Source organism: Lepisosteus platostomus, chromosome 18 (assembly GCF_059453375.1).
Source record: "Lepisosteus platostomus isolate fLepPlt1 chromosome 18, fLepPlt1.hap1, whole genome shotgun sequence".
NCBI classification, from domain to species: domain Eukaryota; kingdom Metazoa; phylum Chordata; class Actinopteri; order Semionotiformes; family Lepisosteidae; genus Lepisosteus; species Lepisosteus platostomus.
Window position 1 is genome coordinate 5499310 of NC_142628.1, and position 27920 is coordinate 5527229.

The following is a 27920-nucleotide window of genomic DNA, read 5'->3' on the forward strand; positions in this document are numbered from 1 at the left end:
TAATGATGAAACAGACCATTTTTATTTCAAAGCTTTTTCCAGTTCAGGTTTTCCCTGTTTCTGTAATAGTAAGTTCTGTTGAAACAATGAGTATTTTTTTTTAACTGGAAAACATGTGGTTTAGGGAAAAAAAAGCTATGTAAGTGAATAGTCAGGAACTTGTGCATTTGTGCATATTAAAGGCACACACATTGTACTTGCTATGTGTCAAAATTTGTGTATTCAATCTTTTTTCCTACTACAGCTATAGATGGAATATTGATATAAAAATAATTTAAAAATAATATTTTATACAAAGCACACAGCATACTAAAATAACTGATGATTCTAGATGTTTCATGAGGTGACTCTCTCACACATCTTTCAGCACCTAACACAAAACAGCACCTGAACATTTCACATGACTGAATACTTAAGAACTTCACATTTCAGGCAAAGCACGTTTACAGTAAGTCATGTCTGGGCAACGTGAAGGTCCTCACAGGTCATTAGGGAACAGGGTCCTGTAAGCAGGAATAAGGGTTCTTCATGTGTTCATAGTTCAAACACAGAGGGGATCCTGAGTGGTTCTGCCAGTAAAGATGATTGGATCACAGGTTGAGCCAGACAGATCAGAAGTTGCAGGTTTGAATCTGGGTAATCAGTATGGCAGACATCGGGAGCAGCACCACCAAAGCTGGCTGGGTTTGAGTCAGTCAGAGGTCCCTTGATTTGCAACACAACAGAATGTCCTGACAGATCCCCGTTAGCCCTGCATGCTTGCACTGCTCCAGTGACAGACACTTCTTCAGTCCATGCCCTCTCGACTTCAAGGCACTGGAGAGCTTGCAGGATGCATCAGAGGAGTCAGTACTCAAGTCCTCCTTCTCCTTGTGCACGACACGTTTTGCAGCCGTGAGTCAAACTGCCTCACAACTGGCAATTCCTGATCAGGTGTATATATAATAAGTGGAATTGGGGAAAAAAACAAAAAAAAATGTACTTCTGACAGGATCTTTCAAGAGTGACAAACTGATATTTCAAGACTTGGTCGTTTCAAGTGAAAAATACTCCTGTGCTTAGTAACTTTACTTTTAAATAAAAAAAAACATAAGTTTAAATGAAAGCAGTAAAAAATGCATCATGAGATCAGTCCTAATAGGGTAACCCATGAGGTAAGGGGAAGTAAAAAAAAAACAGGCAATGAATGACTCACTGCTAACACTTCAGACTAAATGTTCATTGTTCTCAAGATGACAGATAATGCTCATTTTTCTAGAGCACAAAACCAACACTTCTCTTCTTCAAAGGCTTGTAGATTGACCAGCTGCTAGACCTTTACTTTCTCAATGTCCAGGTCTGTAATCTGAACATCCTCGTCCTGAACAGATACTGTGGTGGTATGCTGGCCACAGATGTGCTGATGCTCCTTCCAGTCCTGGAGAAAGCAAGAAGGAAAGGCTCAAGGTCAACAATCCGGCATCATCAGACAGCAAGAGAGCTCCACCGCCTGAGCAGACTTCATACTTGCTCCGCAGGGACTGAAAGCACAAAGCTGTGGAGTCTTATTTTTGTAAAGAAATGCTCAAATATTATTCTGATCCTCTATCCCACTAAATGCTTTTTAAAATTGAAATAGCTAAATTGTGGAAACTTCTAAATGCAAAGCCACAGGCTAGATTTCAATTGTAAATCCAAACAAATGTCTACAATATTACAAAGTTTTGTGCAATTACATACTTGCAATTTCTAGGAGTATCATGCACCCCTTATTTTCTTCAATTTGATAATGGAAAGAAGTTTCTTCAGAAAAGAGCAAAGATGCACGTTTATGTAGTTAGTTTCTTCTACAGAGTTGCTGTCAGCTTTTAGACGGGAGTGAAGAGGTTCTTGGAACGGAGGGAAATGAGACACAGTAAAAAGCTTCCTTTACCTTTCTTTGGCAGAAAATGGAACAGTAATTGACCTTGTGGCAGCCAGTGCATTCATTCATGGCCTCTCGCCCACAGTTCACACACATTTGCTGTAGAAACAAGCAGAACAAAAGAGAATTTAAATACCCTACATTTCAATCGAACATCAGCTCACCCACTAAGGCTCAGACTTCAGAATCGCCTCAGCCCCCATACACACACGTGTTGGCTTAACACGTTACATTTTAGCTTTCTATTTTTTTCCCTATTTCCTCAGTGTGACATGTTTTTCCAGAACCCTAAATAATGTAGAATATTATAACTTTACAAATGGACAGCATTTGTGGAAAAGAAAACAAACGTAGTGTGGGAGAAACATACAGTACATGATCAGGACTTCATGAACCGCAGATACTGATCATTTTCTTCCCATCCATCCATCCACTTTCTAACCTCTTTTTCCAGGGAGCCAGAGCAACGGGCATTGAGGCGGGATACACCCGGATATTTTCTTTCTTGGATTTGATTAGGGCACACTGCACGCACGTGAAAGGCATTACCTAGCCTGGAAACTTTATATACAGAACAACCCCTCAAACCAAAGGTGACTAGAGCAGGGAAATCTGTTGACATCCAACAAGCGCCAATTGGCCAAAGGTGGCTGGTAATGCTCTATCCTCTCAGGCACGGCCTAGTACAAAAAGTGAGCTAAGAAGTAAGGTCCTGCACGACTCACATGCAGCTCATTACGAGCAATACTGATGTCAGTAGAGCTATAAAAAAGGACATTAATTCAAGTACCATCTTCCACCATGAACTGGTTTTACCTAAAAGGAAACAACAAGATAAACTAAGTGTCACACTTATGGGGTTAGCATAGACTTCTTATTCTCCAGTTTAAAATGTGTATGTATCTGAAACGGTTGGTTTGGTGTTTTTAAAAAAAGATGCAGCATACTGAAGGCTGTCCCACAGCAGACAGAGAAAAGACTATCTCTAAAGCTGTGAAGTCACTGTAGTGTAGCAATGTCCCATCACGTTTGAACTGGTTTCTAAAAATTGCCCCACAATTGGACTAATTTACACATTTAATTTGAGCTAAAATACATTGACACAAGTCAGTTTTACAGTATACTAGAAAACTAAATTTATTAGCACATAAGCTTATTGATCAAGTATCTGTTTTCACATACCATTCTTCTTGAATGATTGCCCTAATTACAGCACAATTATCCATCAATTGCTCAGTCTGATCGGTACTTATTATGAATTTTATAATCTATTAAGAGACAATTAGATAATGCAGTTATCAGCTCAGATACCGTTGTAATGGTCAGCTGTGGAGCAGGATTATAAAGCTTCCTCAAAGTTTACCCAGTCACAAGGCCAAAACCCAGCCACTGTGCACTACAGCAATTTTAGTAACCTATACTAGGGAACAATCTTCCCATGCTGGATTCAAATGGAATGAGGGATTCTTGAGGAAATAAATCTGTAGCTTTTGTACTCTTCTGCACACCTGGTTATTAGTTATTTGCCACAACAATTTCATTATTCAAATACATCAGATTACCTAGTTGCGTCCCTGTGTTATAAATACCATTCAGAAGCATTCAAACACAAAGGTTTGGTAGTTGTTCAGGCCAGGCAAATATTTTTTCTGCTGTTTTTCCTGCACATAAGAAGACGTTCAAATAAGGTGCTAAAACAGTGAAAACGTTATGCACCAATGACAAATAATAGTGAATTTTATTTTTTAGCCCACATTGTAACTTATTTAAAGGTAGATTTACAAAAAACACCACATGGGAGATAAAAAGCCAGTAGGTTATTATTAGCCTGTTGTCTGCTTGCCTTAATGATGATCTCAGTTTTTACATCTGTGTCCTCTGTAGGCTGAAATGATATTTGATTCTGGAAGGCCTGCAATGAGAAAGGGAAAAAAATCAAGGTGAAAGAGTGGGTAAGGGGATAAATCCAGCTATTTTCAGCATCTGAAGAGGGACACAACCAACTAGAGAAGCCAATTAGAGAGTAGTAGCTATTTCTGAAGAAAGTGAAGAGGGTTTATCTGTTCTCTGGAAGAATATAAAAAAATCCAATTTGAGGCAGACAGCTAGCTCCCAATCGTGATTGAAATGCCCGGCATCATTATGTAGTAAAAAGCAGTAATGCCTTTATTTTTCTCTTTAGGCCCACTGCATTAAAAGGCTTTAACGCCTTCACAGGACCCCGGTGCTAAGCTAAGTTGTGTAATCCTCCTGCTCAATAAGACAAGACTACAAACTCTTGGCAAATATAACAGCCCCACTGAACCCTCTTCATACACTACAGACCTATTTTAATCAGGGTACAAAACCTGACCTCCTACAACTTCACTCACCCATCTGGTTCAGAAGAGAGATCCCTGTGAGCACAAATGATGGACTTAACAGTAGTCTCTGAACTAATACATTTATATTCATGATGTACACTTAACTTCTCTGCAAAACAAAAGGTCTGTTTAGCTAGTGGCATAAACTCAGCAAATACAGAGGACAGCAAATGAAGAAAAGGCTAGCATGTTTAGTTATGGTAAATGTACAAATAGATGTTGACAAGCTGTTACAAAACAATGTGCATTAAAAGAAAATGTGAAAATATCTGTGATAAATAAATCACAAACAAGGTTTCTGGTAAAAACTTCTTTGATTTTCTGTACTCCATAATCAGTTCATCTGTGCTGGAGAAGATCTGTTATTTAAACTGATTTATATCCTAATCCTGATAAATATGATCTGGCATTCTCATTTAGAGTTTCTAAGCTTTTATGGAGTCAAGCCCTGGCTGTTTTATTAGGCCTTACTTCTAACTATAATATTTATATAGTCATGTCAGGAAATACGAGTCTAGCATTTAACTATCCATTTATCAGCCTCATAAGTCGTTTTTGGAGATGAGGCACCAATTTAATGTGCAAGATTTTTTATACTTGATTTTCCAAGATTATACAAGCAAAAATAAAAAAGTAAACTTTACTTCTCAGTTTTTTTTCTAAATCTTGATCTGAAGCCAGACACTTTTCTAGCATGCAGCTTAAATACTAGGTTAGCTGACAATGTTATGAAAAATTCCTGTAAACGTAGCAAAACTCCACTATAAAAATACCACTATACACATACTGTAAGATCAACTGTGGAGCTTTTTTGTAGTTTTTTCTTTGAAACCTATAACAGAGCTACAGTATGTCAACACTAAAATGAACAAATACACTAAAAAACTTTTTGCCAGTGTGACTTCTAGTAAATATTCAGTCATTTCTCTCCTATTTTTTGGAATATTGAAAATGGAGAAACTGCACGTTAGATATTTACTAAGAAATGTACAATATTTATCCTTGTTTTTTTCTGTTAGTGCTTTCACTTTCTGTTTATAACTGGAGCTCAATCCACAAACGAATTTCACTCATTTTAGGTCAATGAATCTTCCTTTGGTTTGAAGACTCAATGGACCACAGCAGACCACTGTGAAATTCACTCTAAAAACTCTAAAATGTGTTTTATCAAAACCAGTGACAATCATTTCAGTCAAAAAAAAAGAAGGAACTGTAGATTACTGCATTAGGATCTCAACATCTGCAAATTCGCTTAGTCGTGATTCGGTCTGGCTGACAGGGTCTTGAATGCAAGAAAAGCAGAGCGGGATGAAACCAAGCCGAAGACTGTCAAGTACAATTTTCAAATTAGCCACACAACAGACTAGGATCGTGAGAGGAATCCAGCTAGCAAGCCTCTCCCTGCTTCCTGTCCACATACACACATCTCAGTGGGGTCTTGTTTTTATACTGGAATGAACTCTCCTGGTTCTGTACAGGCGGCGTGAGGAGTGACAGACTGGAGACGACTTTACAGGCTCGCTGACAGTTGTATTGCCTTTTGCATTACAGTGGGCTGTGCTAACCACAGGACAGAGCAGTAGCTATGCAGGCATCCTCTTAGGAAGGATTCATATGGTTTTAGCTGACTGCTACAGTATATGTTTACTGTTGTTGGTTGTATTTTAACAACATTATTTTAATTAACTTAAAGCCAATGCATTAGTACTTTAGTATCATATAAGGGAGTGTTATTTATAACTTGTAACCACACATAAGATATGCTGTAGTACATTATGTGACAATATAAGACGGACGTAGTTATGAAAGAATATGGCTATTCACAATGGTTCTTCACACCTCACGCATTTCCAGGCCATACTGTACATTACTGTACTGTACAAAGATTTTCAACGAGTGTTACTGTGACAGACAGACCTTAACAGCAAGTCTACTAGTGTCACAGAAGAAGCTTTTAAGAGAAAGGAAAATAGTTACAAATAAACCTCGCAAAACAGAGGGAAGATGGTTTAAGGTGAAATGTTAATGAAAATCTTACACTTTCAGCAGACTTTTGCCACCTTTATACATGGCCATATTTCAAGTGACTCTCGGAGGTTCTGTAAATCCCACAGGATCCCAGGAGATGTATTGCTATTTGGAGGTTACTACCAGCAAACCTGCAGCACCCATTTACTGTATTTTATTCAGTGAACATGCAACAGCGGGCCTTCCCAAGCAAGGCAGGACCTGAGGGCACGAGCAGGAATCACACTGAGGAGAATTTGGGGCAGAGGATCCTTTAGGATATGACTACAGCTACAATAAATCAAATGAGCCAGAATGAATGACCTCTTCTCAGTAGTAACGTTGTTTTTTTCTTATGTTCCAGCTGTGTATTCTACAATATTTGCACAGGCGTGACATGGTACGCCTTGGAATTTCAATGGGATGGACCCAAATGTACCCAATGGGAACACTTGAATGTTTTAAGCACACACGCACATATATATATGAGGGTGGAATGGTAATGCAGTGGTTAGCATTGCTGCCTCGTAATACTGGGGCCCTGGATTCAATTCCTGGGGTGGTTTCTGTGTAGAGTTTGTATGTTCTCCCCCATGTTTGCGTGGGTTTCCTCTAGGTGCTCCAATTTCCTCCCACAGTCCAAAGACATACTGGTATGTTAATGGCTTCTGGGAAAACTGGCCCTTCTGTGAGTGTGTGCCCTGTGGTGGACTGGCGTCCTGTCCAGGGTGTATCTTGCCTTGTGTCCTTTGAATGTAGGAATAGGCTCTGGCTCCCCTGTATTGGATAAAGCGGTAAGAAAATGGATGGATATACTCTACTGTACACGTGATAAAAAAAATCATTTTTAGTTTAGAATGATGATTAAACCTTTCAATTAGTCTCCTTTTAGCTCCCATTTTTGTATTATTTTGGGATGAAATTTTAATGTTAGTGACTTAAAACAATGTTGATCTTTACTGAAGATTTGACTTTCCAGGTAAATTACACCTTAACGATATACACGTGCACTCATTTTGATAAGGTCTGGGCACTGTGAACCATGCGCCTTTGCCCCATAAAGGTGAAGAATAAAAAAGATGTCTATGGAAGACTTTTGACCACTTGTTGAACAGTACGTCACCATCAAGACGCACAGATGACGCGCAGGTACCAGATACCAGCTTAACATGAGGACAAAAAGCCTGCGCTGGAGACCGGAGTCCAGGGGGTCTTACTCACGTCTTTCCTCTCCTGCGGCCCCTTGGCTTGCGTGAGGGCCACCTCTCGGCTGGCCAGGCTGGCCTGCTTGGCCTGCTCAATGAGGACCTTCAGCTGCTGCGCCGTGCTGATCAGCGAGTTGGCCATCTCCTCCAGGTACAGCCAGTTCCTCTGCTCACTCACATCCAGGCCGTTGACCAAGCTGGGCGACACGGCTTTGGCCGGGATGGACTGATTCACGGCCAGAGCAGGAAGGGATGTCAGGACTGGATGAGGGGGGAAAAAAAAACCGACCACGTCGATTTTGAAATTGCACCAGAACACCTGTTACTCAAACCCATCTTCAACCCGGAACATCGGCACCGGCAGGACAGACGGTGCAGTTATGATGAGACCTGCGCTTCAAAAGATATTCCAGCGGACCATGACCAAAAAAGACTTCAGACACCGGCCTTAAACCGTCACTGCTTTGTTTTATATTAACCAAGTAGAACATTTGACTGCAGGGTCTGTGTTCCATCAAGATGGAAACTTTATAGATAAAAGAGCTTTTAAATGAAAATAAAAAAGAAGAAAGAACTGGAATTAAGTTCTAGGAATTCCCCCCCACACCCAGTATGAGAGATTTATCAAAGAACATCACAGTCTAACTAAATGCCTCAAAGATCACAGATACTGCAAAGAGGTGCTTGATAGTTAAGGTAATAAATATAAAATAAAGTGTAATTCAATTCAAGATCTGAAAGGACTGAGCTTAAACCATATTTTGTCTTTGACACTGTTACCGCTAGAAATCTCTGTAAGACAAAACCATACAAAACAGAAGAAAGGCTATAAAAAAAGAAGGTCATATGGTCCTTTTCAGGTCATTTAAGTTGCTAGCAAGTAACTGATCCAAGGTTCACATCCAGCCAATTCATGGAAGAAGCCATCAGTTTCAATGGCATGGTAGCTAGTGGTAGCTAGTTCCAGACTCCCCAAACCCCTACCAAGTGCTGCTGTTGTCAGTTTTAAATGTATGTCTTACATTACATGTCTTAGATTCTATTGGCACCCCCTGGTGTGTGCCTCCCTGCCGATTCTGTACTTTGGGTTCATCAATGCCTTTTTGCATTTTAGGTACTTGAAGCTGTCTTCTATTTTTTAAAGAAATATTAAATGTATCTGGGATAGATTCACTAACTTCTTTAACAAGTAAAATGAAAGTAGGGAGTAGAAACGAACTACATACAGTAAAGTTTCATTACAGAAAGACCACAATGGAATTGACGTCTTCTGTCACATTTTCACTCAATATTTATTCTATAAATTACCACCTTTAGCTTTTGTTCAATTCTAAAAGTCAAATATCAGTTCCACGACTACTGAGAAACCAGGTTTTATATTGCAGTGTTGCACAGTAAAAAACTTTTTTTAATTTGTATTAGACTTCAGAGGGTTTTTCAGCTACCATTTTCATCAGTAGTTTCTACATCTCCTTACGAAAACAGTCAAAAATATATGACCAGCTACTGGAAAAGCTGAAGTTTTTTACATCCAAGTGAATTTAAAAAATTGTAGTTTTTCTTCTATTTTTAAACCTTTTATTTGCTAAAATGACAAGAGGGGAAAAAATTCAGTGATGAAGTAAAATGGCACCTTGCTTTTGTGAAAAGTGTTTTTATCTGCAGTTGAACAGAGTCCATAATGATTTTGCAGATGAAGTTTATTTCAGAACTACAGGATGATAAGATCAGTAGCAAAATAACAATAGCAGTATTATATTCAAAGCAAAATGTAGCCTTGCTAAAAGATGAAAGTAAAATCAAAACAAAAAATAACTGAAAGCCCCATTTTCAGCAAAAGCATCAATGCAAATGTTAACTTTAGCATACACACCATTACTGATTAATTGTTCCAAATATATTTGCATTATTCTTCTCTTTCCACACTGCTTTCACTCTGCAAAAACAATTCAGTGGTGATCTGCAACCATTTTATGTCAAACTAGTACTTCATTCTTGGCTTGGCATTCTTGGTTCCAGGCTTGGCTTCTTCTCACCAGAAATAAGCAGTGTTAGTAACACTCAGCATTGTTATAATAATAGAAAACCCTAGTGGGGCTCTGGATAAAAAACTGCCACTTGTGCACACATTGTAGCTCTAGATGTAGCTCTTCAGTGATGAAGGGGTTAGTCTTGCAAGACAAAGGACCAGACTTTAAGAGACGTTAACATTACCGACTCAGTGTAACATTAGACCAGTCATGTCAGTTGCTGTTAATGAGTGGCACAATCTGGATCAAGCTTCCCTATTTCAGGTTTCCAAAAAAACAGAGCTCTTCCACGAAGAGTGTATAAAATTAAACATTGAGCACAGTCAAAACAGTAGGAGCTACATTTTCATTCTTTGGAGATTTGAGGCTTGAAGTTAATTCATTTAGGGAATTAAGTTAATTAAAAAAAAGAGAAGAATCTTACTTGAAAGAAGGAAATTCCCAGTCCGAGCAGAGATGTCAGAGAAGTTACCATCATAATCAGATGTGATTTAGAAACGAGACAGATTCAGATGACACAACCCATGAAGTCTTCTCAACCTCATCTTGATCTATGAATCATTTTACAGCAATACCCAGGTTAGACACCCGGGGGCCTGTCATCTTCCTGTGATTGAAACAGCTATTTTGAGACCGGTTAATTCCCTTTTCTGAAATAATAAATGACCATCAAAGCAAGCAGATGTTCCTCTCAGAGTTCAAAGGGATACTCGGTAACAAACTAGAGAAAATATGATAACAGGCAGAAGTTAGGTTTTTAAGAGTAGCAAATCAAATGTGCCTTTCCTATGCCTCATGCTATAGTTTTAAAGTCTCAGATTCCTTCAAGTAATTACAACCTAAAGACAAAAAGACCATACTAATTATTAAACACAGGTTAACTAAAGAAGTTTAGAAAAGATGTCTATTTTAAGATCTCCTTACTGTGAAGTGAGAAGGATACAGGAGAAACTCCTGTTTTTTTCAACTTTAATGGATGCAGATTACACTTCATTAAAAAGCCTTACAATAAAACTAGAAACTACTATTAAAATACCAGGCTCTGTGTAATTCTGATTACATCAGCTTGCATAAAGATTGGCAGTTCTTATAATAAGTTATTATATATTATAATAATAATTTTGTATTTAAAAAGCTAAATAATAATAATAGTATTTTAATAATGATATTAGCAGCAATAATAATAATAATGACTAAATAACATTTACCTTGCATTTTTCCACAGGAATAGCCATATGTACAAATCCAGTGAGATATTACTTTGCCCTTATGGTCAAAAGGCTTTGAGTGCTGTTGTACTCTGAATATCAGGTAATCTAAGACAGAGCTAGAAACTGAATTTGTGCTGCAGTGTAAGTGTAAAATGCCAAAACGACCTGTATTTCCTCAGCTCCAAAATAACAGGTCATGGGAAAGATTCATCACCTCATCAAGCAGCAAGACAGAACCAAAGGGTGGACAAATTACTTTGTTATGTGGAATCAGGCAACAATGATTCATTAGACACTCTGAAACCAAACACAATGCACCCTTGGGGTACACGCTGCCTGAAGTACATTAATAGCTGTTAGGGCACTGCCAGTGATGGATTTCTAAAGCAGACACTGACATTTCTGAGCCAGTTCCTGCTTAAGAAATAAATAAGAAATACAGATGATTATCAACTGATGAGGCTGGGACAGACTGCCATTAATATTTAATACTTGAAAGACAAATAGAAAATAAGACACAAACATACTAATACTGATGCCTATTCTTAATGTTCTTCGGCTCAATGGAAACAAAAGGTGGTGAGGGGAATGCTATTTACTGCAGCATAAAACTGAAATTGAAATCATGTTCCTTAAGTATGATTTTCTCCTGATATTCTACAATTCCAGCATTGAAATAATCCTGAGGTGAATTACCAGTAATCAGCATATATGTAATGCTTGACATTAATATTTCTAAAATACCTTAAATATTCATTACACACCACATAAACTAATGAACAAATAAAATAATTTATGCCTCAAGTGCAATTACATTAAAACAGAAAAGAATGAATACTTCTCTGGAATGAACTAACATTTTTGCTTCAGATGGTTCAGAAATCCTTTTCTTAGACCTTTAAATAATTAGAAATCATTACTATACTGGTGTCGTATGTACAGCAAATCAACTAGCCTTCTCACACACCCTAAAATAAAGTGTCTGTCTCCTGTTGTACTTGTGCGAACATTTAAACCAGGTTCAAAAACTTGCAAATTACAGAGAAACACGTGGCTGGGCCCTGCTGTTACCACAGGGAAAGTTCAGACTCGTTTTTCACAGCGGAGTTGTAAACGAAGTAACGAGTTTAGAAGTGGTAGAAAAAGTGATAGCATGCACCTTGCGGATTGTCAGATGAAAAGCTTGTGATCAGAACTCAAGTGCAATATTCTAACACCGCAGGGGGGAAGATTAACATTTGCTGTGGCAATGACAGAGACCACATCTTGAGCTGAAGGCTGTACACAAGATGATCTTGGAAAGCCCTAACTAAAGGAGATCTAAAGGACAACCTTAAATGAACAAAAGCCTTGTGCTTGAGTCTTTCCATGCTATTTAAAACCTTATTTAGCATACACACCATCATATATTGGTAATATATATTGGTAAATGTCAAGTGTCATCACTTAATTCAAGATTGCCTATATTTCAGCACTGTCTAATCTTACCAAGATATCATGCAGAGCACTGGATTCTTAACGTGTGAATACTTCAGTGAATTATTTAAAGCTACTACACTCTTTGTCATTATGCACCTTCTATACTTTAGAATTCTTAATGCCTTTAGTCCCTGGAATCTGTTTTTCTAATTGAAGCTCATCCTTGGAAGTTGATATTTCTTTTTTCAAAGGAGATATGATTGGCAGGTTTCCCGATGAACAACTTTCTTAACTATAAATCTGACATACCTCTTTTGATCAGCTGCTCTCCAACAGAAACATTCATTTTCTGTGGGGATTTTTTTAATCATGTGTCCGGTATGACTTTTGGGAACGTGCTTGTCTTGCATTCTGAACAAGTATTCCCAAGTAATTTTCAGTTGATCATGTGCTAATATTTGAGTCCAGTCTATATCAGACAGGCTGAATTTTTGTAACTCTGGGTTCTTTGAAAACAGATTTCTTAATGCTGAAAAGTGCTGGTCAGGGGTGCCATTAAGCTCAGCACTGTTAATTCTGTCCTAGTTTTACAGAAAGCTGCCTAGTTACAGTACAAAACTGTAATAAATAATTGTTTTTAACAATCAAAAATGTGCATTCCTGCTTTCAACTATTTGCTATGTTTTTCCTGTCTGTTGATAAATTACAGCACCCCCACTTCCTGATGTATTTATAGGGTCATTTGACCCCAATGAACTACCGCTTACTCCTGCAGCCTGATTTGCTGTCGTCCCTTCCTGTCTAAGTCAGATATCCTCAACAGGGCTTGGTCATTAATCTTTACCATCGTCGCATCTATTCAATGCCACTTATACCCCTGTTTAGTCAGCCATGTCCTTCTTAACATTCATATTTGGTCTTATTTTCACTTTTATTGTACACATCTCCAGCTTCATGGCTTAGTCTCACTTCTGTAACAGGATGTATAGCACATTTGTAGCAGTGATAGCACAACATTGTTCAAAATCCTTACAAACCTCTAACTGACCATTTTTCCACACCGGAGGAAAAAAAAAATCATAAATGGTACAGAGTAAATTTAAAGCAAATAATTGGAAAAAAAACTAAATCAGCCTCATTGTAGACCCACGCTGCCAAACAGAGATATTAAAAACAATTTATCTACATAGCATGCTGAGTTTATCCTTTAAAGATGATGATGAAACTAATAGCATGTCCAAAACCTATTCTTCAATGCACTTCCCTAGATATCTCATTAAAAACAGACACAAATTCTGTCATCAAGGGCCCCGAGTAGCTCAGATCACAGATTGAGCCCCACCACACAGATATTACAAGTTCAGATGTGGACAGTCATTAGCCAGCTGTGGCTGGGATTTCCCAATAGGTGGGCTAAGCACCACTGAGGTTTGGTAGGCTTGGAGTGGCCAGAGTATCAGAACCCTGGGATCTACCAGATGCCTCTGAGCTAGTAATGTTGCCCATAAGAGCTGCCTCACTCTTTCCAGCTGAATCCAACTCTCCTGTAGACTCTGTGGGGCTGACAGTGTGACAAATAGCAGACAGCGCACCAGTGCACATTTCAGAGCAACACATGCACAGTCCTCGTCCCTCCCATGCTGGTGCAAGAGTCATTGAGCCCAGGATTGAAGAGTGAGCCCAGGCGATTTACAACAGCACGTTCCAAACTGGGCGTGTGTGTGAAGGGGGAGTTATACAGAAGAGTCACAAAAAATCTGCAAATACATGACCACCCCATCACACTTTTCTTCCACTAAAGAAAAAAAATGATTATGGAAAAAACGGTGTAAAGCAACTTCTTGTGAGCACACAAGAAATTAAAAGTTAAAGATATGAAGCTTAGAGCATGATTGCTCAGGTACCCCACTGTAACACATCAATAAAAACAGCAACAAAGTGACTGGTCTTGGGCTGCATTACTGTTCTGGATTTCATTTTGGTGAAAAGCACTCTGACAGGCATTAAAAACACAACAAATGCTACTGGTTCCAGTACTCATTTGCTACACATGTGTACCTCTGTATAATAATAGCTTAAGAATGGTGAACTTAGTTCCTTAGTTGAAGTACATAACTAAACAACGTCATTATTCTATCTAATATCTAATGCATAAGAAGGACCAGCCATTGAAAAGAGATTCTAGTCCAGAACTCCAGAGAGTTTAAGTGATGGGGGAAATCAGGTAGTTTAGAAACCTAGCAGCATGTGACCTTGCTTAACCCTAACCTACTACCTGTTTGCCGTTTGTTGTGGGAGAAAGGTTTATAGACAAAACAATAAGTATTCTTCATTTTTTATTTCAAGATACTGTATGAAGCCCCTAGAACAGTTACAAACCCATGCCATTTAAACCTCTGACAGAGAAATATGTGAAGCCTCACAGGAGGCCATTAGATCAGGCAAGCAAACTGCACTGTACTGCCACAAACAGATTGCCTTTGTCAAACTGCTAGGACTTTGAGGAGTCTGTGAGATAAATGCCAATTCTACAAAGATCTCACGTGTGAGTGGAAAATCCATTTTAGACCCAAAGTGCCACCGTTCCTGAGGGCTACAGCACACCCCTAATTCCTCAGACCCCTCAAAACAAACCTGAAGCTGGGAGGCAAAATAATGGAGTACATCCAACAGCCTTTTACACTTCCAGTATACTGCTGTTTATGTAGTGAGGAAGAATTTTAGCATTTACCTTTATTATAAGTGTATAAGATAGTAACTATTTGTCCTTGCTAACATGCCTTTTTTACCTAGCAACAGTATGAAAGAATAATTGCAAGCACATTACCTGACCTTTTGATGCTAATGGTATATCCACAGAATGTCTAGCTCAATTTTACGCCTTCTATTTAGATACTTCCTTTTGTCTATAGAAAAGGTAAAATTGCTTCTTAAGCATAAAGTGGTCAATTACAAAGAAGTGTTTGTAGAGAGAAAAACAACTCCTATTATGGAAATTTGGAATGAGCTAAGTGACCCTGATTTTGCTGTATAAAACCCCTTACCTTTGCCATCATCATTGAGAGGCTGCTCTCAGATCTGTATGATTGTATCCTCTCCATGTGCATGAATAAAAGACACACCTAACCTGAGTGAAGAATTTTCTTCATAGTAGACAGTGCAATACACATTACTTAAAACCTGTCCAGACAACTAGCTTAACATTTATTTTGGGGGACAGATTACTTAAATTAAGATTACTTAATTGGGACTTCTTCAAGATAATACAACTGGACTTCACTGAAAATTATTAGCTAGAGCACTGAATTACAGTCTCCTGAGAAATGGAGAGCAGTATCAAATCTTTCATTCTTCAATTAGAAGCACTGCTTCTTGCTACATACAGTAGGACAGAGTAAAAATGGTAAATAGTTTTTTTCTGTCAGATGTTAACAAAGGCTTGCAATCAAAGGATTCTCACTCCCGTGAACAAAGTTTTAACACCTGCTAATTTATTAGAACTCCGATATTCAGTCTTTTCATCTTGTGAAAAATGCTAGTGTCACAAAAGTCATATAGTATAACAGAATCACAGTCTGAAGAAACTAAGGAAGGAAAATATTGTCTTTATGTATGTTAAACAAGGCTGATGGCTATAGTCAGTTGTTACATACAAGGCCTTTGGAACTGTTCAAAAAGTTAACTATGTTTTCCAAATAATGCAGTTACCACTGCATTTTTAAATATAGTATTACAGTATCTGAATCTCTTAATGAGGTGGTAAAAGTCATTACACACAAAAAAAAATTGTTACAGACCTGTTTTTAAGTTATTTTATCTTTGGATACAAAACTGATAAATTACTCATATGCATAAAATACTAAAATAACTATCACCATTACGGAACAGAGTAACAGTTCACAGTTATCATAATTTTAGAGCCGATCAGAACATTTGAAGAACCAGAACAAACATCTAACACTATTTACAGCTTTTTGGTAGTCCAGTACTTCAGTTCTGCAGTTCTATTGACAAAATCTTTCGTCAATTGCATTGTTAAGTGCCTTGGGGCAACTTGTGAAAGGTGCTATATAAAAACGAACTGAATTGAATTGAATTCTAAATGCAATCCATTAAGTCAGACCAGTGCAATTAAAATTCAGGAAAATTATGATAATAGCCACATTAGAAATGACTTAATGTTGTTAAATTGCTTAACAGGCTCTTTTATTACTTCAGGGGGAAATGTAACGAGATTATACAGGATTGCGATAAAGTACACAACCACATCTCTCCTCCACATTCTCGCCCAGTAATAGATTAATTCCTGAAGTGAAATTACCAGGCCGCCTGTACATGTAGCTCACTCATCGAGCAGACATGACAGCAGAAAAACTGTCTCGAGAGCCAGGATGTTTGGTTTGGCTGTCTCGGACCTCAGATGGGGACTACGGGACTACGACCTTGAGGTCACAGACACGAGGAGGACTGGTTAGATGTAGTCAAATTTTGGGACAAAAAAACTACCTAGCTGTTGACAGGAAGTTGTAAAAGAACTTTGTCATACTAGCGCTCCTATTATGACGCGTTCCCAGCTCAGCGCATCAGAAGACGCTGCTGGAGGTTCTGCTACTTCAACGTCACTTGAACGATGGCAGTGTTGAAGAGCTATGGGACTGAGGGTCTGTCAGTCTTTTTACTGACCTTTCCAGAAAAGGTAAGCATAACAGATAAACAAAAGATAAGATATCCGTTTAGATTCGGTCTGGAAATGGTATTTACAGCCCTTTTATAAATTAAATACAACATTTAGATTTATACAATATATACAAAGTATTAACAGAGTAAAAAATATTATAACCAACCTTCACTGTAAATTAATTGAATATTACAGTAGTAGAAACCCCCAATCCTTACCATAAGCTAAACACCACCACTAACCGTAACCCAAGTGTTAAGGGTTTTATGTTCTGTAATTGTTTCTCACATCACTAATTGTGTGTTTATAACTGATTTATGGGAGGTTATAATACATACCTAAAGACTGATACAACATTTCTGACTTGGATTGTTAAATTGCTAAGGTTTATGTCTCTTATATTTTATATGTCTGTCTTTAAAAACATTATTAATGAGCTTAAGACACAAAACAACGCAATTAAATCACTTCACTGCTGTACAATTGTTTTTCCAGATTTCTTGATGTTTTGGTGGTCTGCTCATTGGAATCCCTATTAAAAATGTGAACAGGCAAAAATGATCCTTTCTGTCACGTGTCCTTGGGTTAGCAGTAAAAAATGCTTTAAGCAGAATGCATGATATATTTCCTCCGTTGCTCTTGGAAAAGTTTTTCAGGCATGAGCTGAAGAGATCTTGTGTCGATGTAGATTCACAAGGTGATGGGCACATACACTTACAAACGCAACTGACTCCCTTGTGGCATGACCAAAACTATCGAGCTGTGCATTCGTCTCCATCTAACATATAAATCTCTATCATAGACAACAAACAGCTGTCCAAGGACTGACAGCTTGAGAAACCACAGCCTCACCTGTTGTCCCAGTGAACACATCTGCTTGTGCTGGGCTCTCGGAAATGATGGTTGTGGTGTCACCTGTGGACGCTCTGTCAAAGGTCAACGTGCCTGAGGTCGTGATCTGCCCAGAGGGTGAAACTGTAACTAAGAGAAAACAAAAAAAGACTATCGCTGCAACTTTAGTCTGCACATCCTGCATACTATATCGTAAAGTACCTTCTGTATCAACACACATTTTTCAGAGAGTGGTCTTTGGTTTGGCAATCACACAAGGAACACGTGCGATAAAAAGTCATTTTAAATTTAATGAAGAAAAAAACTGCTGTTCATGATATAGCTGTGTTATCTCCAGCCCCTAATTTGAAATTAAAACTTGTGATGCAGAAAAATGAGACAAAAGCTTTAAACAATGTGCAGCCGGTCCAAATGAACTAAATTTTGTGTTTTGATGCCAGGTGCAGCGTGCACATTTCAAAATGAAATTAGCTGTCAGGTTCAAGAAAAAAAGATAAGGTTTAATAATTAACTCATCAAGGGAGACTGGCACTTACTTACTCTGTTAACCTGAACTTGTTCTGAACTGGAAACTGGTTCAGGAAACCAGAATACAACTCATAAAAAAGTATTGCTCCATTTCTCTTGTAGCTAATGGGTTTTAATCTTAGCCCCCAGCATAGGACCTGTGCCAGACACAATCCAAACTTCTCAAGGAGCCAAAAGACCTTCCATTTGAATTGCTCACTCTGTTCGGACAAGCCACAATTGAAAGAACTCCCTGTTAGAGATAGTTTGAAGTAGAGAATCGAGGAAATTGAACTGGAAGCTCAGTTCAGTGACTCTACGCAATGCCAGACCGCATATTAAAAACCAAGAAGTAATATCAAGCGGATAAAAAAGGCAGAACAGGAAAGAAATAAAAGACGATTTCAAATCTTTAGCACATTCAATGGGATGGCTCGGAAGAAACATGAGCTTCTTCTCAGAATATTGATTCGCTTTTAATAGAAATGTAGCTGATGTGAAAGCCATATTTAATGGCAATCGGAAACACATTAGCAATAGATGACAAAGTTCTTCTTTCTCCAAGATAATAACCACAGTCAAGACACCTCTACCCCAGGCTTTCAGAAGCTCCTGGGTCAAAATGTTTCTCAATACAACCCCCAAAAAAACCACAAAAAAGCCAATCTTTACAGTTAGAAATATTCCTTGCAGATTTTCACTGTTAACTAGTGAATTATCAACATAGTAGAACTCACCCAGTAAATGCCTATCTCCTTTCCAACATTTATGTTTCACAGAAATATCCTTGAGAAAACAAAGTTATTTTTTTATTGAAGCGGACCCTGACATATGTTAATTAAATTAACCCTCTATCCAGGGAGTGGGGATATTATCTGCTAATTTAATAAATTGTAACTACATCTTTTTTTTATTTCTTAAATGGTTTGAATCCTAGTAACTACTGCTGACATGCATAATTATGTTTCATCATACTGAAAGTGACACACACCTTTGTAATCTCTCTGGTATGATGGGTTACATTAGAATATAAAGTGATGATTATTAAACTGATTCATTTTTTAATATGTCCAGACGAGCACAATTATACAGGATGACAGAATATTAAACCAGTGAAAAGCAGAAAAACACAAAAGATCGAATATATTAGACAGTATGTGTTCTTCCTGCAGCTGGTTTATGGCTGGTTACCCCAAGGATAACTAGAGTTATTCCTCCTAGTGCATAGCTAACAGTCTTAATTCTTATTAAATAAAATATTGAATTTCAACTTCATACGATGTAACAAAACTGTATTCACACTTCAATTGCAGAATATTTGAATGCCAGCAGTAGTTACTGCTTGACAATAAGCAGCAAATCATGAATTCACTCACAGGTCGTCCCAGCTGCTGTGGGGAGGAGGGTGATGTTCTTGGGGGACTGGGACTCCTTCTTCTCCGGTATAGATGGCTGCTCATTGTCTTTCTTCCGTCTTTTGTATGGGACAAACAGCCTTACAGGACCAGTCTAGTCACAAAAAAGAACATATAGACATTCTACTTATTCTGCCTTATTAATAACCCCACCACCACAAGCAGGTCGGTTACACTGAGCAGAGACTTACAGTGGAACTAAGAGCAAAATACAAAACTTGTGACCTTTGTGTTTCACACATGACATGTTCTCCAGAGCAGAATTAGTTTTCTCAATGTACCGCATTGTTACTGTGGCTCAAAGGATACTTCACGCCAGAAAGCTACATTGACAATAATTACCTCTACTAGCGAACATTTTCCAATTCTTATTACAAAAAAGAAGTATCTTTTCGATTGTTCCCGTTTCTATTTTGACACTGAAATATATGTACGTACCAAATGTACTGCTTTGTTCTGAAACAATTTTCGCCTTCACTGCAATAAGAATTATTTTTCTCTCTCTTTGGGCCATGTCTGTCACACAGTAGGTTATCAAATTTCTAAATGCTGGCATTCATGAAAGTGAGAAAACAAAACAAATGCTTCGATTCAGCCCTGTGAGCCCTGTGTTAATTTACACATGCTCTATAAAAAAGTCAGTTGGAAAATAACTCCCGAATAATAAAAAAGTAGTAAAAAAACATGCAGCTCAAAATAAAACTGCACGAACTTCTACTAGTGGGTTCAGCCCCTGTGGCTTACAAAATTGTAAACTTCTATTTTTCTCTCAATATACTGTATAAATGTTCATGTGGGTCTGCTACTTTTCCTTTGGGGTCTGCTACTTTTCCTTTGATCTCTGTGTCATTTTTAGGGTGGGTAGATAATCACGAAATCCAATTACCATATTTATGTTCTCCCCTCTCAAAGATGGCCCATCCCCATTCTTGGTGCACTGAAAAAATATTAGACAAGGCGCATAAGGGGAGAGACTGAGCTCGATATTTGATACCTTCACATTCAGAGCTAACGTCAAATTCGAAACTGATTTGACAGTGGGTATGTTAATACGTACTCATTACTACCACAATGAAAAGCTACATGTTTTGAATGAGATTTCTGATTTACACACTGTTAGCACATGAATGAGAGCTTTGAGATAGTTTTACTCTCAGCATTTACACTGCACTGTCTTTGAAACCACCACAAAATATCAAGCAACACATCCATGATAACCACTGTGCTCAAGGTGGACACAGAGGCATGTGTAGGCAACAGGATGAATGGAATATAGCACCATCTAGTGGATTGAAAAAAAAATAAGTCATACATTTTCATTTTCATAAATATGAATGTGCCACAGAGTAACAGGTTAACTTCAAACAGTTATGTATTCATACTTGAACTACTATGGTCTAGGCAAAAAACTTCACTTTAGAAACTCACAAGCAAACAAAAAGAGCCATAGAACAGCTCTGAAAATCCAGGTCCATGTGGCAAAAAGAAATGGAAGTTTAGCTAGCATGTTAAGTGTGTATAAACAGTGTCTTAGAACAGATGGATCATTTTATTTATCACAGTATATTTCAAGAGCTCACAGGTGTGGGGTTAGAATCACTGCAAGTAATAGCAGCGAGAAAAGCCCCCACAACAGAGCAGTGATTTCATTTTTTATATATATATACAGAATGCTTTGGTCACAGCTGATGTCTGCTGCCATATTTTCCAGATCGTAATCTCGTCGAGTCTTTTTCATGAGGGGAAGCATACAGGAATAAGCCTAAAACAGCCGAAAATGAAAAGGGAAAAAATCAACAAATACCCAAAGTCACAACAGGAGCTGAGGAAGGACTGTGGTGACAATAATACTGAGCATCGTTACTTCTCAAGTTGGATGGTGCACCTATTTAAAATGGCTTTACATGAAAAATACAAGTTATGCTCAAAAAGAGACACAAAAAAAAGAGTGCTTTCTTGGAAGGTAGTTGAAATTTGAGAAATCCCAACTCCAGCGTTACTGCAGGATTTTAAAGCGAGAGTGGACTAAGATTGCTCACCAAGGACAGATCATCGCAGCAGGCAGCACAGGTACATGAGGCAGCATGAGGATTCAGGATCCCATCCTAGCAAAACAGAATCGGCCAACTTTATTCCCAGCTTGCTTTATGACCAGTGACAAAAGAAACTCTTCCCACTGAAGAACTAATTCTGATCTTATAAATCCTTCATTTGTTCCTTAACACATCTCACAATAATAACATGATGATTTTTAAGGTTGATTTAAAATGATTGTTTCTGCTTATATTATCCAGTGCACAGAAGAGATTTCTTCATATTAACGGTACAGATGCTAATTGATTTAGTTACAGTTGCTACGGATTTTAAGAATGGTTGTCTACACAAAAATATTCATTTTGTGTATCTATGCAGAACTTTATTACTGCTTATAATCTGTGTTTATACATATAAAAAAATATTAGGCAAATAAAACCTTTTTGTAAGGTTATAATGAAGACTAAGAAAAGTAACAAACAAGAAGATGCTAGTCAGTGCATCTTCCCCAAACATCCTGTTAGATTCTCTTGGTCTTGCAAAAGCCCACAAGAATCTCAAAGCCTCAGTCTGGGGCTGCTATGTAACATATCAGTTTTACCTTTGTCAGACTCGCTCCTCTCACCTGGATCAGACACTGCAAAGGTCTGCCTGCGTAACGAATGCTCCTCTTCCAGTCTTTACTGCTGGCTCTGCCAGACATGCCCTCAAACTCAGTGGGGGTGTACCAGTTATTGTTGTGCTTGATGCAGCGCCCTTTCCCCCCTGTGATGAGGAAAGGAAGCAGGAAGCACTGCCTTGTCACCGGAATTCACATTCATTCAGGAAATTCAGGAAATTACAAACATTACCCATTAGCAAACATTTTCCAAAAACACAGACACTTTAGAAAATGTACTCCTTTGTTTTCAAACAACTAAAAACAGATTCCGCACGGATGCACTGTACGGTTCACTGCAATAAGACTTCTTTCTCTCTGTTGGGCCATGTCTGTCAAATGGTACATGATTACATTTCTAAATACTGACATTTGTGAAAGTGAGGGGAAAAAAAAGAACAAAATGCCTCAATTCAGCCTTGTGAGCTCTGTCCTAATTTACCTATGCTCTGTAACTTGCTAAAAAAAGTCCTCCAAAGTCCTCGGTTTCTCTTGCGTCCACCAGATGTCAGTGAGAACTCTTTTTTCCTGCACAAATATTGCACTTGGCCTATAAAGATTAATGCAATTTCATACCAGTAGCTAAAACTATCAATAAATAATTATTGAACAAAAACTAACACTATATGCAATGCATTCAGGCTATTGTATAGCACTGATGATAAATATGTACTTTGGAAGCCTAAGACAGAGGACTTGAAAGCGTAATTGTTTTATTTTTATTCTTGCACCATATCTTCACATTACAAATGAACATTTCTGTCAGAACTTGCAGGTTCCTGTTACCACTAAAAAAACTTCAAATCATTTCAATTAGCAGACTTGGGGATTTTTAATTAAAGCTGTAGAGTTCTGAAAAATCAAATTTAGCAAGAAAAACACTTTACAAATAATTCAAGAACATAAGAGATGTTATTCATATTTTGAGGCCATTTCAATCTTAAATAAATATGAATTTATTTTGTTAGTTGCAAATGTACATAAATGACACAGGTTTCTTGCAATGAGGCAACTGAAAGCTACAAGTGTTGAAAACCTGAATGTACAGCAGAAACAAATTTACTTTTCTAAAAGGGAAAGTGTCATCACAGACATAAGCATTGAAGGACAGTATGCATGCTTTAATTTAACTAACAGGAAAAGAAAGCAAGTGTCCAAAGACCACTTCTCTTTAGTTCTGGTCCTAGAACTCAAGTAACTTACCAGAGCCCAGCCTGTTCTTATACAGCAGTCCACTGGTGTTTCTGCATCTTACAGGCAGCTCATTCTCATACACAGAGGGGTCCCAGTTATACTTTGTCCCATCTTTCTCAGGACCTGGTGTTATTGGAGTTGATGGGGTCTGCGGACCTTCAGAAGAAAACAAAAAGTTGAAAAACTTCACACAGGGTTTAGAACATCTTTCACAACAAGAGAACACGATTGTCACTCTGGTGAGATTTTGGATCGCATCGTATCCTTCAAGTAACAGCGTACCCAAGACCGGGACACCAGTGCATCGCCAGGCAAACAAACAGACAAACATGCACGCGCTCACACCAGAAGCCAATTAACCCACCAGTACTGTATGTCTCTGGACTGTGGGAGGAAACTGGAGCACCCAGAGGAAACCCATGCAAACACAGGGACAACGAGCAAGCTCCACGCTGAAGCACCCCAGGTCCTGAATTAAATCCAGGGCCCCAGCCACTGCAAGACACAGCACCAATGCGGACCTCTGCGCCACCATGCCACCAAGATTTCAGATAATCATCAAATATTTGTTCATGTTTAGGGAGTAAATGTCAAATGTAAAGAGAAAAAACTGCTTTATCTGTGGCCCAGGTATTGATTGGTTCAAAACTGGGTTATATCATGTCCTTTAACTGTGACGCACAAGTGGCCAAGCGCCAGTGGGATAGGGTGGACAGACTGCCAGGAGCCTCTCAGATTCCAGAGATACCGCAGCTCTTTCTGGGTCATTAGCTGGCTGCATGCAAGCTTGCAGTGGCAACAATGAGAGATGTGCACCTCCTCTAACAGGAGATATAGTATCTCTCCTGTAAGGCACTCTAAAGCCTGCTCTGTGTCAAAACACGAATGGCCCTGACAGACAGGAGTGGGTCTGTCAACCCCCATGCAATACAGAGGTGTCTGCTGTAAAGAAATGATTGGCTGTTCAAACTGAGTAGGCGGATACTAAAACAATACAAAACAAAATCAGGTTTATAGTTCTTAAAAACACTTCATACCTGGGGAAATCGGTGTAGCAGGTCCTTTCAGCCCTGAAGTATCTACAATGCTACCATCGGTGTGAACCACAATCAGAGTGGCCTTCTGGGTGTTTAGAGGGTCTCCTATCTGCAAGGTAGTCCTTCCAGTCTAAAATACCAAAGCAAAACAATGAGACCTCAAGCTGAAATTGAAATTAAGAAACCCTGGATTGTGATAATGCACACTGAGGTCACCTCTGAATCCTTAAGAGGGGTGGTTAGGGTTTGTGAAATTGAAATTGAGCTCTATTGAACTAATTGTATTGTGAAACCCCTGTGCAGTGAAATAGACTGTAGTACAGATAGAAAATGGTCCACGAGGGACATTTCCCATGGACCAGAACAGTACATTAACCACAAAGGATATAACCAGAAACTGGTCACAGGGCAGACCAGGATGATACAGTAAGTGAGGAGCTGCATCGCAGTCTGACGATTTCTCCTACAGCAGACTGCCAGTGTTCAGATGAAAATTCAGCTGAATGATTAAACAAGAGAATTGTAAAACAAAAAAGGTGTAAACATTTGTTAAGCATTGCAAAGAATAGACATCTCGAACCATGAAACTAATGAAATACAAATGGTCTTAATTCTTTGCAGCCCCTGGAAGAGCAGTCAAAGAGCTGGGGTAGGTTGATCTGCAGTCCCGATGGTTTGGGTCACTGTAGGTCTGCAGCAGTAATCTCGGTCTGAAACTAGATTCAGTCAGTCTGTGCCTACAGTGATGCCGAAAGAGTACAGCGGGTTTACTGAAGGACGTACCCCAGCTCACACCACTCACACAACACTAAGTGAAACGAGAGGGAGAGTCCATCGTAGTCCGCACAGTTCTGGGTCAGGAACCACCTTACAGTACACCCATTTACCAAGGGTGTCCAAACGCAAATTCCATATGAGGAATTAAATGTGGTCCTGTGAACCAGAATCTCCTCAGGTGGCACCACAGAGCACTCATCGCACTCTTCTTTTGACAGTGCTGTATTCTGTTCAGGGACAAACAGGCGCTCTTTCGCAAACTGTGGCCTCTGCTTCCATTCGCCTCTCTAGGTATCCTCTGACAAGAAACTCCTGTACTTCTGTTAACAATACAGTCATCCTGCTTGTGCAGACCACAAAGTACTTTTTAACACCTCCAATTTCTAACTGCGCAGATCAAGAACTATGGCATTTGAATCTTTTTACACGGTCATACTGTAACGTCGTATTTACAGTGTGTGTGTACTGTACATTACATTAACCACTGTACATGCCCAGGTAAACCTAGGCTGTGAGCTGTGAGGTCTACACTGCAAATATGGAAATATTCACAACTCTTTATTACAAAAACAAGCCACTCAGCTCAATAGAGTTCTCCTTTTTCCAGTGATTCAATCAGAACTGCAAATATAGTATTGTAACCTCCACTTCCACAGTACAGATTGGTAACTTACCTTGTGCAATTTTGTGTAATAGTTTTAAAACAATCTTCTTCACGTCTTTTCAAAGAGGGAATCGCCTTTTTCTTTTCCTTTTCTTAGCCCTCCAGTTTGGAATTACCGATTATTGATCGACGTGGCTTTACCGCTGGCTATCTCAAGCCTGTCCCAGAGAAACTGCACCACCACAGAGGAACTCCTGGTCTTGGTCAGCTCAGACCAGCGATGCCTGGACTACAGGCATTAACCCATGAGTCTGGAACTGCCTTCTGTTAAGTTTTCAGTGATGTGCTCAAGGCAGCTTGCAGAGTTCAACACGAAAGGAACTCAAGGGTTAGTCTTATGCATTTGCTTTAAAATTAAAATTTACAAGAAAACTTACTGCAAATTATCACATTCCTTAAATCCATCCCCATAACTCATCCCCTTAAGCCTTTGCTTTTCTTCTTTGCCGACTTTTTATTCTGTGGAGAAAGCTGGAGGCAGTATGCTAGTTGTTTTTGCTAGGGCAGCGTACAGCTGCAGCACCAAGGGGACTACTACCTACCAGAACATGCTCAGAAATGGAGGCTGCGCTTGCAACTGAAGTCGTGAACACGTTATCTCCTGGACCTGCCACATCTGCTACAGTCACAGTGGTCACGTCTGTGAAACGAAACAAAAACGTAATTAATACAAATCTTCATTTTCTGGAAGACAATTCGCGCTTTGAAAGAAGAATATATAGGCACATCTAATGGTGAATATATACATCAGTAAGAGAGAATCATCTACGTCTCAGAGGCGGCTGAATTGAAGTGTGCAAAAAAGTGTGACAAAGAGAAGACGTTTTAAAACGATAAGGAATTGTTACAGGACGTTTTAGACGGCAACTCTTCTTTCGACACAGAGGAAGGACTTTTGTCCAAAGGTCCAGTCACAAAAATGAAAAATCCCTTAATCCTTGGTTTCAACAAACGCTGATGTTTTCTTTCATCTTTTATCTGTATATGACGAAAGGGCTGGTTTAGTCAGATGAAGTTGGTAGGTTACAGGAAAGCCATTGATTAAAGGCGTTGTTGTAGATGTGCTGTGAAAAATAAATACAAAAAATGGCTCATGACATGTGTTTATATTAAATGTAGTCGTGCAAGTAGAGCTGATTTTATATCCTGCACTCCGAAACTTCTTCATATACGTTTACTATTTTTTTTCCGTAAAGATGTTGATCAATCGGTAGGTTCATGTCAAGGTTTAAGCGTATTTAACTGTACATCTTGGGCGTTTTATGCTGTATGCACTTTTGCAAACAATACAAACCCCGCACTCCCAAACCAACAGCCAAATGGTGTGCATTTAATTTTGAATCACGTACGTTGTGTGGACAACAGTAAATCCCAAGTATTTTCTAAACCGTATCGGAAATCTGAGGCTTTGAATCACTCGAGACCTCCGCGGCAGCGCACTGCAGGACGAGGTCTGATTTAAAAAAAAACTTTCCTGCAAACGCCGTTTCGGCCTCGTCTGGGTTCGGCAAGGACTCGGCTCCGATCTCGATGTGCCCCGGTTCACCCATTACTGTCATCGCTGTAACTTCGGCCTCCGATTCAGTATCCGAGTCCTCCCCCTCGCCGGGCACAGCAGCAGCGCTTTCGGGCGCCTCCTCTAACCCGAGCCCCTTCGTAGCCAATTCAGATTCATCCATTTCTCCGGCCACGACCGAGTTAGGCCGAATATGTCCGAGCGAATCCGGGAGGTAAAGTGTCCACTCTCCCAAACAGCGTAACGGATGATATCCCTTTTTCTTGATAAAACCCAAATCGACAACGTGTTGGTTCGCAATAGTACGGGATGTTTTTTTTTTTTAAAGTATGTCGAGAATAAACAAAGCCGATAGGAAATGGCTTCTTTTTTTTTCTTTTTGCGGGATCAAAACACAGGAAGGAGGCCTAGCGGAAATTACCGAAAGAAAACGAGTTTGCACGAAAGAGA

At 39.0% G+C, this 27920-nt stretch overlaps 1 protein-coding gene across 4 annotated transcripts; it reads right to left on the bottom strand.

Annotated features, from left to right (window-relative positions):
- On the bottom strand, positions 1-27877 carry deaf1 (DEAF1 transcription factor). Of its 4 annotated transcripts, XM_088610960.1 has the most exons (13): positions 27429-27875; positions 26497-26594; positions 24514-24643; positions 23486-23632; positions 22250-22389; positions 21630-21695; positions 20477-20527; positions 19552-19684; positions 17669-17797; positions 7495-7739; positions 3747-3815; positions 1913-2002; positions 1-1417 (listed from the first exon to the last, which is right to left on the bottom strand). In XM_088610960.1, the coding sequence occupies exons 1-13, from the start codon at positions 27631-27633 to the stop codon at positions 1310-1312; spliced, it is 1611 nt and encodes a 536-aa protein (XP_088467086.1). In that variant the 5' UTR covers positions 27634-27875; the 3' UTR covers positions 1-1309. The 4 variants fall into 4 exon arrangements, with proteins under 4 accessions (XP_088467086.1, XP_088467087.1, XP_088467088.1 ...); XM_088610961.1 differs by lacking the exon at positions 20477-20527 and having other exon boundaries at positions 27429-27876; XM_088610962.1 differs by lacking the exon at positions 3747-3815.
- Between the last annotated feature and the right edge of the window lie 43 nt (positions 27878-27920).